This window comes from Rhinatrema bivittatum, chromosome 2 (assembly GCF_901001135.1).
Source record: "Rhinatrema bivittatum chromosome 2, aRhiBiv1.1, whole genome shotgun sequence".
In the NCBI taxonomy this organism is placed as follows: Eukaryota; Metazoa; Chordata; class Amphibia; order Gymnophiona; family Rhinatrematidae; genus Rhinatrema; species Rhinatrema bivittatum.
Window position 1 is genome coordinate 19687554 of NC_042616.1, and position 19320 is coordinate 19706873.

Consider the following 19320-nt stretch of genomic DNA (forward strand, 5'->3'; position numbering starts at 1 on the left):
AATACCTTCGTGTTTGAGGAAGTACAGCACACCGGAAGCGTGAATTCACGTACGGTGAAAACTACAATTAAGGTAAGGTTGAACCACTCTTTCTCATAAGGGAGTGGCTACACAAATTTTATTGTTAATACTTGTGTCGTAGTTTGGTCTGCAATATTAAGAGATCCCAAGATGGTAGGAGAGGCTAGTGAGTTAAATCCTTTGGACAGAGTTATTGCCCTGCATAAACCTACTGAGCAATTGATTCGTAAGTGCCATTCTAAGTGGGTAAAGTGGGCAGAAGAGGATGCCTTCCTCGCTTGGCCAGCAGGAGGCTCCTTTGACACGCCATTACTTGTACAGCTCATGACCTATCTGGAAAATAGATATCGAAAGTCTGGGAAAGAAGCAAAAAAATTGGCAGACCATGTCCAAATTCATAGTTGGTTTGTCATGACCAAAGCTTTCCTAGAGAAAGAGGGAGAAATTAGTAAGAAAAGCATGCCCCCGCCCCCTTACAGCACTACTGATGCTGCTTCCCAAATGTCCGGTACCAAATGTCTGGTGCAGAGTACAGGACCCTCACCACCTTTAGAGGAGGTGGTAACCGCTATCGGTTATTCCCATTTAATCCCTACAGCACCGGCTGAGGTGAAACTGCAAAACAGTCCCTCAGTACCGGAAATGCCTATGTCTGGAACGGTTAAGGTCGAAGGTACCTTACACTGTGTTCCTGTTAATGATCCCTCTTCGCAGCCTACACAAGTGGCTGAGGCAACTAGTGCAGCTGAACCTGAACCCAAGTCTGAACCCAAGTCAGAACGTAAGCCTCCAGTGCTTACCCCGTACCCTCGTTTGATACTGACGACAGACAATCCTGATCCAACAGCTCCGGTGTCGGAGGTAAATATCCCTGCTCCACCTCCCCCGCACATACATGCACCACTGAATCTACACATAGATTCACCCTTGTTCAACACCACACCCTTGTTCAACACTGAGTTAATTGACAAGGTAAGGCGGCGAAGGCGACATCTCGCCCCTGAAGATGAAAGGCATGAGACCACGAGAGTTCTTCCGGTCTCTGCCACTACTATTCTCACCCCAGCACAGTACGTGACAAAAATGGAACAGTCTGATACATATGTTATCATCTGGCTTGACATGTTACATGGCTGGACTCTTGTTTTGAGCCCACAGATGAGGGTATACCCCCTCCAAGGGTCTCTGGAACCTGATGATATGAATACAGCTAGGAGTGCCATAGTGGACAATCCAGACCCTTGCTGGTCAGTTAGTCAATGGCAATACATGAGGGATGGTTTAGCAGTTTGGGAGAAATATGAGGGACAATTTCCTGACATATCACAGAAAACCCAGATAACCCAGGCCCCATGGGGAGAACGTAAGGATAAAAATATCTTCCTGCCACCAACCCCAGTAACAGACGCGTTACGTGCGCTGCCCATAGTCACCAAAACTAGCTCTGATGGAGCCCCACGTCCAATTTATATCCCATGGACTTTCACAGATATGCATACCATACTTTCTAAGTTGCCCCTGCTCTCTCGAGGTGCAGAAGGCTGGATACAAGCTTTAGAGAAACACACAATAGGGATGCAACTAGCATTAGGAGACGTTAAAGCTCTTTTTGCTCAGACACCTGGTTTGGAACAGAATGCTGTATGGTCTCGATGTAAGAGATCCCAGGTAATGCAAACTCAGTGTTATGATGGGGATTCCTTTAACCCCCACAGACCTGATGTATGGGAGGCCCTTAGGCACCTGTACCCCAAACAGAGAGATTTCACCCGTTTGTCTGCATCTCGGTGGAACCCAAAAACTACATCATTTGATAATCATTTACACTCTTTTCAAGAAGTTTTCAGTCAAGAAATGAATGCTCCCTACAATGAGCCTAATTCACTTCCTTTTTTCTGCCATATGTTTTTGCAGACCCTGCCTGATAAATTGCGGTTAGCTTTGTCTTCCGTGGTAGGCATAACTGATATGTACTGGACTCAAATGCATAATCAATTCTTACACCATGTGCGGAAGTTCGAGGAAGCTAGAGAGAAGCCACAGGAAGAGCTGATGAAAGCACAAACTAAGGTCTGTGCCCTGCAGCTTAAACAGCTTCAGGAACAGAAAACTGACGAACAGAACAGTGGGGCTGCAGATAGCCAGGATTGTTTTTATCAATCTTACGATGATGGTCAATATCAGAGAGGAAGGCCTCAAAGTAGAGGGAGGGGACGCCCAGCAGTCCGAGGTCAGAACACAGGACCCTGGGATTGGGAGAAAGATAGAGAAATATGGGAACAAGAGGAAGGCAGATACACTCCAGATTGGCCAACACCACAACGCCGTCTACCAGACGTGCAGTGTTATCAATGCGGACATTATGGCCATTATAGTAGGGATTGCCATTATCGACGTAACAACAGCTTTTTGTCCCCAAGAGGGAATATTAGAGGCAGATATGCTGCAAGGGGGGGACCGAGTAGACCCCCACCTGACAATAGGCCGCCACCACCACAATTTGACCCTAATCACTGGAGGAGCAGTGGCAGTCGGAGCCAATACGTCCCTCCATCACAATGACGCCAGGCTTTAATAGCCAACATACATGTCCCCAGATAAAGTGAGTTCACACTTATCAGAGAAGGTATCTGCGTACGTAGGACCTTACATTGCCACCTTAGTGAAGCTTGGACAGAACACAGTGTGAACTTAATATGAAACACAGTTTTAAATGGAACCACATTTAGTAAGACTATCCTTTAGGATGATCTCCTTATTCTGAGCCTTATTTTTATAGCTATTGCTTGCTTTACTGCAATATTCATTTCAGGACAAAGAAGCTAAAATAAGAATTTGCTTACCTAGGATATTTGCGTACATAAGACCAGTAAATCCTTGCCAGCCTTCCCGATGTCTGTCATGTAAGCCGGAGTGACACGCGTTGTATACAGGAACCCCCGGTATATAAAATCCTCCGGTATATAAAATCCAAAAATAAATAGATATGTCTCTATAGACTTTGTCTGACTAATTACGTGCTGTCCCTACTACAGAAGACAGCAGCCGTGCACTGGGATCAGATGCATGTGGTCAGTCAGTTGTTATCTGATTGAGAACTTTTGTAGTGCCATCACAGATGTTTAACGCCCTAAAAGTAATAAGCTTGTGGACAGATATAACGGGTTGCTAGGCTTCCTATGTTAATGTATTTACAGGTCTTATTGTTCAAGCTATTAAGATTTATTTGTGTTACCATTTGCAGGTATATTTTAGTATAAGCATTTTTAGTATAAGTAAGTTAATTTTTAAACGGTACCATATAGTTTTAAGTGTAAGTTCCTCTTTTCAATGTGAATGTATTTTTATTAAGGTGATCACCAAGCGCATGCGATACCTTCCTCTTACAACATGTTATTTCCTTTCTGCTTTAAACTGTACATTTGTGGTATAAGAGGGATCAAGGGGGGAGCGAGATACACCTCCCACCAAAATAAATCCCCTTTGCTCTCAACTTTACATACTGATTCTTTATTACGTTACTGACTTCACATTCCTTTAATACTGAACTTGAGTACTGACAAGAACATATACTAGTGTTAGAATTTAGAGTCTGAGCTGCTGAATTATGATTCTGAGAGGAGAATTATGAATTTGAAAGGACATTTTAACTAAAGAGTCAAACTGTATCTTAACAGAAAAAAAAAAGGGGAAGTTGTCTCTTGCAAACATGCAGAGTACAGCTTATCTGTTCTGCCAGCACTAGCTGTACTACGAACGGAAGAGAAAAAAAAAAGGAGAAATAGTTTCTAGTTTAAAATGTAGCATATTTAAGTATTAGTTATTTGATATTTGAGTTCTAATTATTTTAATTATTTGATATGACACATTGACTATAAGCTCAGAACATTATTGATTAAATTTATTTAATATTATTGGTTGGAAATCTATATGTACAATATTCGAATTGTATGCTAGTATTTACTTTTCAGGTCTTCAAGGACTTCTACCTTTTCGATAGGACTTCTACCTTTTTGACAGAATTCTGAACTTTTATTTTTCATACACATTTTTGAATTTTTGATTTTTGATCCACTTTTCTTTTGATACATTTTTGATACGAATTTTGAGCTCAAATTATATGTTATCTGTTGTTCGTCCCCTGTGATGAAGACAAGGAAAGTATATTTGTTGGATGGATGAGTGTATGTCAGTCCAGTATGACTTATGTTTAATGTAATGTCTGAAATATTCGTTATTTGTGGTTTAGCTTACCACAGATGACTTTCCTTTAAATGCTTAATTTGCTTTTATGCTACTTTACCATATTAGGTATCTGAAACTATTAAAGAAGCACATATTCTCACTAGGCCGTGATGAATGACAAGCTGTTACACCTCACTGAAAGCGTGAAAACAACATTTATGGGACTTACTCCATTCTTCCCATCCCTTCTATGGAAGTCTCAGCCTTAACACAGAATTCATCTTCCACTCATCATTGAACTTTATTACTCTTGCTTGATTATATTTTGCCTTTATATTGTTGTACTCTACATTAATGCAGTTCTCATGATTGTGTGATTCTTATTGCCCTGATCAGATTAGATCCATTCCCAATTATTGTCAGCTCTTTACACAAAGACTAATTGTTATACATTACACCACAATATGCTTTGTCAAATGCCATTGATAATTGATTGCCATATACTCCAAGCCCATATGCCATTCTGCAAATGCCATGATTTGGATATCTACATACATCTACATACACCTACATGTTACACACCACATTAATTTAAAATACTAAAGTTTTGCTGCTATTCCCAGTTCTCTCATATCCATTATATGATTAATTAAGATGATCATTCATCCCTAGGTCCCATAGATAACTGGTTTGACTTACCATCTATGATTTCATTATTGCTTTCCACGTTATATTCGTCTCCAGTTGATACACTCTGCCCTTTCTAGTCCAGACTTGTTCGGATGTCTGCGAGCCAGTGAAAGACCGGCGCGGTGTGCCGCAACATAGTTTGTCAGTTCAGCCTACACACCGTTCTTGGGCAGCTCATGTGAATTGGCTGCGCAAACAAGTATGTCCTCTTCAATTCGAGTACATTTAGTAAGTCTAGAGGTTTAATGTAGTCCCAAATGTTTATATAGTTATTCTTGGTGATTGAAGACAGAATTATGACATTTATTTGATTTCCCTATTCTTAAACATCACATTTAGTAGAGTTTGCAGATACCATCCCATTGGTTACAGAGATTCCTTATCCCTCATCCATATGGATGTCTCTTTCGACATCCTACTCCTAATTCAGATTTTAAGCATTTGTTTATATTCCCATAATGTTCAAATGTATGATAGGCCAAGACATAAGCAATAGTACTCCCAAGCATGGTTTTGCTTCTATTAATTAATTCCAACTATTGCTTCTGCTATGTCTCAAATACTCTCAAGTTACTCTCAAGTCACCGCAGGTAGACAACGTCTAATGATGAACATCTCCTTCTGAAGCTAATCTCCTTCTGAAACTAATGAATGAGATTTTTCCAAGGGAAAAGATTGCATTTCCACAGAATTTGGTTTAATTGATGGGAAACACAGTTTAAAGTGGCTTACATTTCTAAGTGAGTTTGCAATGGTTAATTGTGAGAATGAATGAAGTTTGTTATTTTAATGGCCTAGGATATCATCATCGGTGAAGACAACAGAAAGCCTTTCATTTAACAGCAGCAATATTACTTCCTCAGGCTGTTATGCTTAACGATGACGGGTAAGCACCAGGTAGCAAATCATTAGGATTGCGTACCCTGGGCAACCTAAGACAGTGGCATTAACCCTGAGTAGAATGATGGATTATTGCTTCAACTATTCTAACCATTCATTTACAATCAATAATCAATCATTAAGTAGATCTATTGATTCATATGCTGCTAATAGGACCACATTACAGAATCTTGGATCAACTGGAAGAAGGCCAGAACAATACCTGAATGAAGAATGAATGTGAGATTGAATGACAATAAAACAAAGTACAAAATGAGTATGCCTGAACAATTGTGATTGTGATTGTGAATGTGAGTTATATAAAAATAATGATTCAACACCATAAGGAATAAGGAAGCCATTTTTAACAGTCCAAAAGGTGGGTCATACTAAATTGATGCTATGACCATTTCATTCCAGGAAATACAATCTCAGCCTTTCATTGGTGAATCGTTCCCAAACGATTCAAGGGGGGGAATGTATATAGGCCTTAAGCCTGAATATGTATTTCCTGATTCTGCTGGCAACATATTCCACAACCATGTGCTTTGGCAAAGCTCAATACCGGAAGAAGGCAACACCCCAGAGACGGTGCCTGATTGGACAATAAAGCTACGTTCATAATTGGATATTGACTGAAATTAATACACCCAGGATGTGCATCAATGTATTTCTATTGGACAATGAAATAAGTTTAAAAGTCTCAACCCGGGCAGTCCAGAGCTGAGAAGCAAGCTTGATGCCCAGTTGCCACTGACCTGCGTCTCCAGGAAACAACGACTTCCTCTTTTCCTTGTTTCTTCTTATATATTGTCTTTGTATTGCTATCAATAAATTTGCCTTTTAGATCAAAAAGCTGTCTGAAGGTGCTTCCTGAATACCCGCAGAAAACAGTTCTTATGTACAGGAACGAAAATTATCAGGTAAGTCCTAATTTTCCTTTCCCTGTACGTACCAGGATCAGTCCAGACTGCTGGGAAGTACCCAAGCTGCCCTAAAAGGGGTGGGACCTCGACAGTCCCGCTCGAAGCACACCGCTGCCAAACGAAGGTACCGTCGGATCCTGCACATCCAAACGGTAATGTCTAGCGAAAGTGTGCAAGGATTTCCAAGTCGCCGCCCGGCAAATTTCCTGAGGAGAAACAAAGGCACTCTCCGCCCAAGACGCCGCCTGGGAACGCAGAGAATGAGCCTTAAGACCTTCCGGAACGGCACACCCCCTACAAATGTAAGTTGAAGCAATAGCATCCTTCAGCCAGCGGGCTATAGTCGTCTTAGAAACTTTGGACCCCTTCTTAGGGCCACTCCATAAAACGAAAAGATGATCAGACAATCGAAAAGGATTGGTGACCTCTAAGTATCGCAACAATGCCCGAACATCCAACCTCCTAAGTTTATTTATTTATTTACTTTTATATACCGCGGTTCGTTGGCAAACATCACCTCGGTTTACAATGAACATTAAGTGAGCAACAGGCTTTACAATCCAACATATTTAAGAAAGGATACAACAGCTGATAACATTCTAATTATATTATAATAAAACCAAACTAGACTTAGCTAGGGCGTATAGTACTGGGGATCAACTTAAAGGAACATTATTAACAGTATAGAAATTTATTTTTTTTTTAGTTCCATATTAGTCATATTGCAGGAAGATAGGACATCAAAAGGTGTTTAGCGTAATTGAAAGTAACTTATTGGAATGGGAAGAAAGTATTATATACATTTCATAAAATCATTTAATATGAAGAGTAAAGGTTCATAAATTGTAGGGGGGCGGATTTTAAAAAGCATTTACTCGAGCAAAACTGGTTTTTGCTCGAGTAAATACACTTTACTCAAGTAAGTGGGCTTTTCAAAATTGCTACAATATATGCCATTGAATTGTCCATAGGATTTACTCAAGTAAGTGCACTTTACTCGAGTAAATAGCTTTTGAAAATTGCTACGATAGTATGTCACATTTACATGCGTAACTCCTTTGAAAATGACCCCCTAGGCTCGTTTAAACAGGTATGTTTTTAAATTCTGTTTAAATTTCTTGTGGCAGGGCTCCAAGCACAGATCAGTAGGTAATTTGTTCCATATGTTAATACCAGCTATCATAAATGTTCGTTCTCTTGTTGTGACATTTTATTTTATTAAGTTCCGAAGCCTCACTGTCTTTAGCCGAAAAAGCTGGGAGTTCTACAGTCTGATTCACATGAAAAGACGTAACTACCTTAGGCAAGAAGGAAGGGACAGTTTGAAGCGAAACACCCGAATCCGAAATGCGGAGGAAAGGCTCTCTGCATGACAACGCTTGGAGCTCTGAAATGCGCCTCGCCGAACAAATAGCCACCAAGAAGACCGTCTTGAGAGTGAGATCCTTGAGTGTAGCCCGCTTCAGCGGCTCAAAAGGAGAAGTACTAAGGCCACGAAGAACTAAATTTAGACTCCAAGTGGGACAGATAGGTCGCACCGGCGGACGCAAATGCTTGACCCCCTTCAAAAATCTGGCTACATCGGGGTGCATGGCTATGGAAACGCCATCAATTTTGCCGCGAAAACAGCCTAAGGCCGCCACCTGCACTCTAAGGGAATTATAGGATACGCTCTTCTTTAGGCCCTCCTGCAAGAACTGCGGGACCTGTGACACCGTAGCTTGTCTTGGAGACATGGAAGAACCACGACACCAAGAGTCAAACACCTTCCAAACCTGCACGTAGGTAACCGAAGTAGATGGCTTACGAGCTTGAAGAAGAGTAGTGATGACCGAAACAGAATATCCCTTCTTCCTCAATTGACGCCTCTCAAAAGCCAAGCCGCTAGACAAAAGCGATCGGCCTGGTCGAAAAACACTGGACCCTGCCGCAATAGGCAAGGAAGGTGACCGAGACACAAAGGACCGTCTACCGCTAGATTGATCAGATCGGCAAACCACGGCCTCCTGGCCCACTCCGGCGCCACAAGAACGACCGGACCCACGTGGGATTCTATCCGACGCAACACTTTGCCTATCAGTGGCCACGGAGGGAACACGTACAGGAGAACATGCTCGGGCCATGGAAGGACCAGTGCGTCCACGCCTTCCGAGCCGTGCTCTCGTCTGCGGCTGAAGAAGCGTGCTGCCTTTGCATTTAGGCACGTCGCCATGAGGTCTACCCAGGGCGTTCCCCATCTTTGAACGATGAGTTTGAGTGCCTCTTGTGACAGTTCCCACTCCCCCGGATCTAGCTGCTGCCGGCTGAGATAGTCCGCCTGGATGTTGTCGACGCTGACAATGTGTGAGGCCGCTAATCGAGACAGATGCGCTTCCACCCAATCCATTAACTTGCTCGCCTCGGACGCAACCAAGTAACTCCTGGTTCCTCCTTGGCGATTTATATAGGCCACCGTCGTTGCATTGTCTGACAGAACTCTGACTGCTTGATGGCGGATCAGAGGGAGAAACCGCTGCAGCGCCAAGCGGACTGCCCTTGTCTCCAGACGGTTGATGGACCACTTGGTCTGCGAAGCCGTCCAACGCCCCTGTGCGGATTGAGATTGGCAGACCGCCCCCCCAACCGGACAGGCTGGCATCCGTTGTGACGATGATCCATTGCGGAGGCTCCAAATCGACTCCCTGGAGCAAATGGGTCGGCTGCAGCCACCACTGTAGACTGGCCCTTGCCGGGTCTAAAAGTGGTAATGGCACCTGGAATTCTTCCGACTTGGGGGTCCCATCGAAATAATAGCGCTCTCTGTAATGGTCGCATATGCGCAAAAGCCCAAGGAACCAACTCTAGGGTGGACGCCATATATCCAAGAACCTGTAAATAATCCCATACCACCGGCAGAGACAGAGCTAGTAGACGACGAACGTGCGCCAATCGCTCCAGTCGCGCCTGCGGCAGGGAAACCTTGCCCCACTCTGTATTGAACAAGGCTCCCAGAAACTCTAGGGTTTGGCAGGGTATCAGCTGGCTCTTGGAGTTGTTGACGACCCAACCTAGGGAGCTCAGACGGGAAATGACTGTGCGGACTGCCGCCTCGCAAAGCCTTCTTGATTTTGCCCGAATGAGCCAGTCGTCCAAGTACGGATGGACGAGCACTCCTTCTCTCCGGAGAATTGCGGTGACGACTACCATTACTTTGGTGAAGACCCTCGGGGCTGTTGCAAGACCAAATGGGAGAGCACAAAACTGGTAATGGGCTCCCAGGACCATGAACCTTAGGAACCTCTGATCACATTCCTGTATCCCGATGTGCAGGTAAGCCTCCGTGAGATCCAAAGAAGCCAAAAATTCGCCTTTGTGGACCGCCGCAATGATGGAACGCAAAGTCTCCATTCGGAAGCATGGGATTCTTAGAGCTCTGTTGACCTGTTTTAGATCGAGGATGGGACGGAAGGTGCCTTCCTTCTTTGGGACGATGAAATAGATGGAGTAGCAACCCGTGCCTTGCTCGGCTACCGGTACTGGAACTATAGCCCCCAGAGCCTGTAACCGCGCTAACGTTTGCGAAATAGCCTTTTGCTTTTCTCGCGACCGGCAGGGGGAGGCTAGGAAGAAATTGCGTAGGGGTCGTGCAAAATCCAAGGCCGCGGTTTATAATGTCGAGGACCCACTGGTCTGAGATTATTCTGGCCCATTCCTTCCGAAAGTGAAATAGACGACCCCCCACTTCCAGAACGGAGGGATGGACCGGCGTCCCCTCATTGTGACATCTTATTATTGGTGAAGGCCTGGCTCGTCCCCGTGCGCAATTGTCGCCAGCCACGAAAGGAAGGCGACCATCCTTGAGAGCGTGCGGGCGGTTGCCATGGGGCGATTGACGAGGAACCTCTCCCGGAGCGATACCGGTGCTGTCCGCGGAAACGACCATGAAAGGATCCCGAGGAACGAAATGATTTAGACCTGTCTTCCGGCAACTTGAAGACCTTGTTCTCTCCCAAGGACTTAATAAGCTGCTCCAACTAATTCCCAAATAAAAACTTACCCCGAAAAGGGAAGGAACCAAGTTGCGCTTTGGAGGATGAATCCGCCGCCCAATGGCGTAGCCAGAGGAGTCGGCGCGCGAAGACTGCTGATGCCATGGAGCGGGCTGAAGTACGGAGAAGATCATACAGAGCGTCTGCCGCATAGGCCACTGCAGATTCCATTCGGTTCGCTTACTCTGCTTCCCCTGGAGGCAAATCCTGAGACGTTAACATTTGCTGCACCCAGCGAAGGGTAGCTCTTTGAACCATGCAACTACAAACCGCCGCTCGCACCCCTAGGGCTGACACTTCAAATATTCGCTTCAGCAACACTTCTAATTTTCTATCTTGGGGATCCTTAAGGGCCGTGCCACCTGTAACTGGGATTGTGGTATGTTTAGTGATGGCCGTGACCGCCGAATCCACCTTCGGCACCTTAAGCAATTCTAAAGCCTCAAGAGGAAGTGGGTAAAGCTTATCCATAGCTGGTCCAACTCTCAGGGTAGCCTCCGGAGCATCCCATTCCCGGGACACGATTTGGGAAAGTTTGTTATGATAGGGAAATGCATGGGACGGTGCGCGGAGCCCCGTCAACTCCAAGTCACCTGGTAAGGAATATGAATCAATCTGCGGGACTGGGATCCCCAGTTCTTGAAGGACATGTGAGATCAAGGGGTCCAACTCCTCCTTATGAAATAACCTGAGGACGAGTTGATCATCGCCTTCTACGGGATCCGCGTTCCCCATGTCTGCCCCTGAATCAGGAGCAGGGGAATCCTGAGGGGCAGGATCCACCGGATTATGCTGCGGGGGCTTAGGAGCCGGTGGAGGAGCAGAATTTCCTAAACCCAGTCCCTCAGGACTTATAGAAATTTTCCCCCGCTTATTGGGAGCCGAAGACCCCTGCTCCCAATCTGCTTCTGCCTCCAGGTAAGCTTTGTGCAGCAAAAGCACAAATTGAGAAGAGAAGGGGTGTGGCCTCTTCCGAGTATCCCCCTTAGCAGATGAACCGCGGCCCCTGGGGGGACTTAACTCCGGCGGGGAGAGGGGATCATCATCCTCTTCCTCCTCTGAAAGACCCGCTTCACGATCGGGTCGATTTAAAATGGCCGCCGCGTGATCTAAAATGGCCACCGCCTCTGCAGACGGGAACGCTCCCTGTAAGTTTACCCCCGCAAGGCCACCCGAGGAGATCAGCCATGAAGGGAGTGATTTCTCGGTCGGGGCTGCTCTCCGCGAAGGTCCCTCATCCCCGGGAACAGAGGCCTTCGCGCGAGAGACGGAGCCCCAACTCCCCACACGCGACAGACGAGTGTGGGGAGTTGGGGAGAAAAAAAGAGCGCGAAACAGGGACGGGTGGCAGGCCACCCCCTCCGGAGACCCAGAGAGTACAGCAGGCAGGGAATTGTGAAAACCCCTCGGGTTTTTTTTTTGTTGTTTTTTTTTAAACCAACAGCGCTTTCCGCGGCAGCTAACAATGCAGCTTTTTTTTTTTTTTTTGTTTACAAAGTTTGAAAACACTTGGAGCCTGCAGAAAGGAGAACTTCTTCTGCCAACTTTCTCCGAGGGATGAGCTTCTCTGGAGGCGGAGGGGGAAAGTGACCGGCCCACCGATTAACACTCCCCCTCCTCACTGGGCTGGGCAAAACGCACTCCGGGGATAGGCTTCAGGGCAAGCCCTGCCTTGCCTGCTATGGCTCCTCAGTTCAGCTGCTGTTACCAAGTTCTAGTCACAGTAGTTTCCCAGATAACTTAAATCAAACATGAATTAGTGGATCACTTCACTGCTCTGAATAAGTTTTCTGTGTTTTTTTTTTTTTTTTTTTCAGTGCAACAGGACCGCAGGTTATGCTCTCTCATCTGCTGGAGTCAGAGATATACTGAAAGATCGCAAGGGAGCGCACCAGAGTATATGGGTGGTGCCTTTTCAGTTTCTCTCTGACTCCATCTGCTGGACGGGAGGCATAACCCAGCAGTCTGGACTGATCCTGTTACCTACAGGGAATTAGAGATGTTTTTAAATAAATAACTAAAAATCTATTCCCTGCTGGAAAACAAAACAAGCTGGACTGATACAAACCTTACACAAAAACTAAATGCTAGCAGAATCCCTCACCTCAGTCCCACATGGAATATCCAGACAGACCCTCACCAAATACAGGATAAGGGAATATCAAATTGAAAAAAAAAGTAATACAAATTATAAAACAACAATAGTAAAGTAAAATTACAGGTTACAGAGAGCACAAAAGATAAATCTCAGGTTTCTGTGTGCAAGTAAAATTGTGAGCTTTGAGGAGTCTCTTGCAGGCTAACTCCCCTCTGCTCTCTTTACGGGGCGGTGCTTAGCGCTCCCCCCATTCAAGCTTTGACCCCTAAATCCTAACATTTTAATGCTCAAGTTTCTGAAAGTCAAATTATTGTGAATCCTAAGGGCAGCAATCAGAGCAGCTCATAAGAATGGCTGCACACATAGGGGCCGATGCAAAAATCTTCGTGGAAAGAAGGCACCGACTTTTCAGCACCGCAAGGGGGGGGGAACGGGACCATGCAATATTTAAATTAGGGGGGGTCACGCTAGGAAGGAGGTGGTAGAGTCGTTTACGCGACCTTAGCACATCCTTCCTAGCATGACCCGCTGCACTGCCCTGTCTGCCAGATATAAAAACTGACATCGGTCTTCGTAACTCGGCTGTTTGCTGAGTTATTTTATATACTTTAAAAAAAGTAGTACAATTTTGTCTGCTTTTCAATTTATCTTTTTGCATTTGGAGTGAATGAGTGCATTTGCATGTGATGAGCACTAACTCATTCACTCCGTGTCAGAGGCGCGTTAAATAGGCGCTAATCCCCCTATTGCATTAGGGGGTGGATTAGCGCCTGTTTAACCCGTGTCCCACAGCAGGTTAAACAATGCGCTCGGCTGAGCTCACTGCATTGCATCGGCCCCATAGATTGCGACTTAAAACCTGATCACCACCTTGATTTCCTTTCCACACTCCCAGTGCAGAGCCCCCGCCTGGAGCCCTTTACACTCAGTCCCGCTGCTTGCTAGAAAACGTCACAGGGACAGCAGAAAAGAACGGGTGGGAAAGACACTGCTTAGGGCTGCCAGGTTTTCATGAAAGAACAAGCACTTTAAAAAAAAAAAAAAAGCCCAAAACACGTGAAATTGAAACACCAATGTTTGTGGGTCGCATAGATGACAAAGGAAGCTTAACTTTTTGCATGTTGCAGAAGGTCTGCATGATGTGCACGAATGTCACACTTACAAACAGCTCGATCCAGTATCGTCCGCTCGAGGATTGCCCGTCTGTAACGTGCTCGTAGCGCACAATTCGGGCGCGCAAGGCAGTTCAGCGATACAGTCTCCAGTTTCACGCGTCCCTATCGCTTCTGAAAACAGACGCATAACCCTTTCCGCACCCGGCATGTAAATGAACGAAAAAGCCGTATAATGAAGGAATTATCTATTCCCCTGCGATACTGTAACGGGCGCTGATATTATCTCCTCCCTAACCCGCTGTTCTGCCGCGGCCTTAACCTGCTAGTTTACCGCCTCCCCCTAGTAGGAGTTAGTGTAGTGTAGTGTAGGGTAAAAACATTGCTTACCGGCCCTGGTCCCGTCCGGTCTCCTGCAGCCCCGTCCGGACCGGACGGGGCTGCAGGAGACCGGACGGGAACAGGGCAAAAAAAACCAAACGAAAAAGTAGCAAGGCTCGGGCCTGCTATGGTAAGTGTAAAAAGTGTAAAAAACAAAAAAACCTGTGTGTTATATAAAAAAATAAAACAATTTTAAATACCTGTCGGAGGGCCGTGGGTCCAGGCGGCCGGTGGGCAGCCATCAGCGGCATCCAGTAGTCCCTTCTCCCTTCCTCCCTCCCTTGCCTGGATGAGCGCCAAAATCGCACGGGCGGGTCGGCAGCAGGGGGGGGGGGGGGGGGCGGCAGCAGGATCCTGGAGCGGCGGGTAGGCAGCAGCGGGGTCCGGGGGGGCGGCAGCGGGGGGGCGGCAGCAGGATCTGGGAGCGGCGGGTAGGCAGCAGCGGGGTCCGGGGGTGGCAGCGAGATCCGGGGAGCCAGCAGCGGCAGCATGATCGATCGCGCAGGCAGGTAGGTGGCAAAGTAAAGATGGCCGCCTGCACGGGAAAATCGTGCAATTGGCCGCTGAAGACGTGACGTCACGACGTTTGGCGTCACGGGGTGTGACGTCACGTCTTCAGCGGCCAATTGCACGATTTTCCCGTGCAGGCGGCCATCTTTACTTTGCCACCTACCTGCCTGCGTGATCGATCATGCTGCCGCTGCTGGCTCCCCGGATCTCGCTGCCACCCCCGGACCCCGCTGCTGCCTACCCTACCCAATTGCACGACTGTATCGCTGGAGACTGTATCGCTGAACGCTGAACAGGCGCGCATTCATTCATTCACTGCCGGTGGGGGCTGCCGGAGAGGCAACCCCCACCGGCAGTGAATGAATTCATTCATCCAGGCGGAGGAGCCGGCTGCTTTCGCCACCGGCTCCTCCGCCTGGATGAATGAATGCGCGCCTGTGCGACCCCTGCGTTTCACGCCTTGAGCGCCGAAACGCAGGGGTCGCACAGGCGCGCATTCATTCATCCAGGCGGAGGAGCCGGTGGCGAAAGCAGCCGGCTCCTCCGCCTGGATGAATGAATTCATTCACTGCCGGTGGGGGTTGCCTCTCCGGCAGCCCCCACCGGCAGTGAATGAATGAATGTGCGCCTGTGCGGACCCGGCCTAGATTTAACACGCGACCACCCGCCGCCCGCCGGCCGTCTCGAACTAACGCGTGTCCCCCCGCCGCCGCTGCGCCCACCCGCCCGCGGCCTAGATTTAACACGCGACCACCGGCCCCCCGGATCCCGCCGGCCGCCTGGACCCACGCGGCCCTCCGACAGGTATTTACAAATTTTGATTTTTACACTTCCTGGTACCTGTCATTTCAAATGTCATTTGAAATGACAGGTACCAGCGCACCCAGGTTACTGTATAGGCGCTGTATTAAGCGCCTATACAGTAAAATGGGTTACGCGGCCATAACCCTTCCCTACCGCTTTAAAGCCGCAGCATGCATTTGCATGCGATTAGAGGAGAGTATCGGGGAGTTAGTGAAGAGAACTGTGCGTGCGGGGAGGAAGGGTGCGCCTGACACTACCACACTGTTTTTACCGCGGCCTTACTGGATCGAGCCGTTAATGTGCACACAGCCTTACTCTCATTGCTGACAACAGACTGAATCCATGCTTTTAGTTCACATTCCTCTTCCCACACTTAGCAGGATCTTTTAGGTCCTTACTTTAACCATAGTAGATCAAATCCATTCAGTAGCGTAGCAGCCAATGACAGAAACAGCAGGTATGGAAGGCTTTCTTACAAAGGAGATCTGCTGCAGGGAGAAGAAATGAGAAAAAAATTACATGAAATTAAAAGTGGTGTAGGACAAATTAAAAAAAATACCAGCCCCACACACAGATTCCCCCCTCTGAGCACATCTCTGGTCCGTCCCCCCACACAGATTCCCCCCTCTGAGCACATCTCTGGTCCGTCCCCCCACACAGATTCCCCCCTCCGAGCACATCTCTGGCCCCCCCACACACAGATTCCCCCCTCCGAGCACATCTCTGGCCCCCCCACACACAGATTCCCCCCTCCGAGCACATCTCTGGCCCCCCCACACACAGATTCCCCCCTCCGAGCACATCTCTGGCCCCCCCCCACACACAGATTCCCCCCTCTGAGCACATCTCTGGCCCCCCCACACACAGATTCCCCCCTCTGAGTGAAGGGGGCTCACACTGACCCCGACCAGAAGCAAGGAAGGCAACTCCTAACATCAGGACCTGATGACGCTCCACAAAGGGTCAACTGTCTGCGATAAGGCTTACTGATAGGATAGTGAGGAACTAAATGTACTAAGCCAGTCTGCTAGCAAGCTTTCACTCTTTTTTTTTACACTGTTTTCATTAATGATGTCTTAGGTTTCATTTATGACTGGCAAGTAAGCGAACATGCTAGAATGACTGCCTGCAAACTAGTGCGCAGGAATGACCAAGACAAAGGAAGTGACGTAAGGTAGTGTTACTGTTACAAAACTGCAAATCAGCCTGCCCTTCACAGGACTGCAATTCCCGGCAGTACTCTCCCTTCCTGTGAATCAGTGCCCAGGTAACATGAAGCAAGAACAAAGGAAAGAATCAGGAACTTCCACCCTGGCAAATGGGGCGGTACTCAGCCTCTCGATTGTAACATGAGATGCTTGCTCAGCAATGTGTAAAACACAAGTGTAAAGATAAAGAAATACGAAATGTATTTAAGGCAGCTACCTGCGAGGGGGGGGTTATGCAGACTTACTGATACATGTCAGCTGCATCTATTGCTAGCAAATAAACTTTTCCTTCTCGGACCAGGGCCTGTTTGTTACCTGTTACACGAGCGAATCTCTGGCCCCCCCACACACAGATTCCCCCCTCCCCACTCCCTACAAACCCGTCTTCAATCCCCCTCCCCTCCTGATCCCTGGTTGTAGGCAGCTGAGTGCTCCACACCTTTCAGCATTCAGGGCTGCAGCTGCACAGAAGCTTCTTGGTCACCCACGACGCTTGTTGCTTCCTGCAATGCCAGGCCGGGTCTGCCCACGCGCTCCTGGGATTGCTGGCTCTGGTTAGCTTAATGCTGCAATAGGTTAGGGTGCGCCTGCTATGGACAGGCCTCACCGGCAGCAGCAGCCAATCACTGCAACACCAGAGCACAGGTCCCGCCCACCAAGCCCAAACAAAAACGCGATTGGCAGGAAAATCCGCCCAATTACAAGTCACCCGCGAATCGAAAAAAAGCCCGCGAATCACTAGGGAAATAAGTGAGGTTGGCAACCCTTCTCCGGGGCGGAGCTTTATTGTAGTCTCTTAAGAATCATCACTCTGCGACTGCGGGTGGAGCTGCTGCTTCCGATGAGTCATCATTCTGCGACTGCAGGTGGAGCTGCTGCTGCCGTTGAGCCATCACTCTGCGACTGCTGGTGGAGCTGCTGCTGCCGATGAGTCATCATCCTGCGACTGCTGGTGGAGCTTTGCTGCCGATGAGTCATCAATCTGCGACTGCTGGAGGGACTGTGCAGCAAAGGAAAAAGCGGCAAACTTGAGGGTTGCTGGCAGTCAGGTGGCCAGCCCAGATCTAACGCAACCGCACAAATGTGGTTTTTTTCCTGCAGAATGGAAAAAAGCTGAGTGTGAAATTTCCCGATCTGCCAACAATCAGGTCGATACAGTTTGAAAAAGTGCAGCATTGCCAGGTGCACCCTCGTTCCCCGCACGCAGTTCTCTTCACCTAGCGCTCGATACTCTCTTCTAATTGCATGCAAATGCATGCCGGGTCTCTGAAGCGTTAGGCAAAGGGTTAGGCCCGCGCAACCCATTTTACTGTATAAGCGCTTAATACAGCGCCTATACAGTATCCTGGGTGCGCTGGTACCTGTCATTTCAAATGTCATTTCAACTGACAATTGAAATGACAGGCACCAGGAAGTGTAAAAAACCAAAAATATGTATAAATACCTGTCACTTTCCGAATCCCCCAGGCGTGCGGTCATCCAGGCGGCGGCAGGAGCCGACGGGTGGTGTTGGGTCTAGGCGGGCGGGTGGGCGCCCGTTCATCCAGGCGGCGTCGGCGGGAGCCGGTGGGCGGGTGGGCGCGCGTTCGATCAAGGCGGCGGTGGGAGCGGGTGGGCGCGCGTTCGAACAAGGCCCGTCGGCTCCCACCGCCGCCTTGATCGAACGCGCGCCCACCCGGCTCCCGCCGCCGCCTGGATGAACGGGCGCCCACCCGCCCGCTGGCTGCCTGGACCCAACGCGCGCCCACCCACCCGCCAGCTCCCGCCACCGCCTGGATGACCGCACGCCTGGGGGATTCGGAAAGTGACAGATATTTATACATATTTTTGTTTTTTTACACTTTACCCTGCAAATATATATATATAGAGGTTGTCCATGGTACATTCCGCTATGTAGCTGTTCGAACACCACACTAACACCTAGTAGAGGGTAGGCGGTAAACTAACACGTTAAGGCCGCGGCAAAATAGCGGGTTACTAAGGAGATAATCTGAGCGTGCGTCACAGTATCGGAGGGGAATAGCTAATTCCTTCATTAAACAGCTAATTTGTTCATTTACATATCATATACATGCTGGGGGCGGAAAGGGTTATGTGTCTGTTTTAAGAAGCGCTAAGGACGCGTGAAACTGGAGACTGTATCGCAGGATCGCCTTACGCGTCCGAATTGTGCGCCAACAGCGTGTTACGGACGGGAAATCTTCAACCGCACATTACAGTATCGATCTGAATGTATGCACTACTGTGGGGCCATAATGTTTGCAGGTGAGCTAGGAGGAATCTCCCTCCCCCTCCTCTAGGTGTGTCGGAGGAATATTTATGCCAAAGAAAATATATATAAAGAAATTAGAAATTGTCTCATTAAAAGAAATGCAATATATACTGCAAAAAAACTACTCCTGGAGTAATCTTGAACGGCAAACAAGAAAAATATAATCTTCAAAAATACATTAACCTAACCTAGTAACACAGTAAATG

The 19320-nt window shown here is 47.7% G+C and overlaps 1 protein-coding gene across 4 annotated transcripts in view; it reads right to left on the reverse strand.

Moving 5' to 3' along the window:
• Positions 1–17522, reverse strand: part of LOC115083627 (zinc finger protein 585A-like) — a 738796-nt gene extending 721274 nt beyond the window's left edge. The window contains exons 1-2 of one of the 4 annotated variants that reach the window (XM_029587553.1): positions 17282–17522; positions 16033–16119 (exon numbers count right to left, since the gene is read on the reverse strand). In XM_029587553.1, the coding sequence (XP_029443413.1) occupies positions 16033–16041 (9 nt within the window). In that variant the 5' untranslated portion in view covers positions 16042–16119; positions 17282–17522. Of the gene's footprint in view, positions 1–16032; positions 16123–16542; positions 17048–17281 lie in introns of those variants that run through there. The other 3 variants (XM_029587552.1, XM_029587555.1, XM_029587554.1) reach the window with 3 other exon arrangements.
• Positions 17523–19320: the final 1798 nt, after the last annotated feature.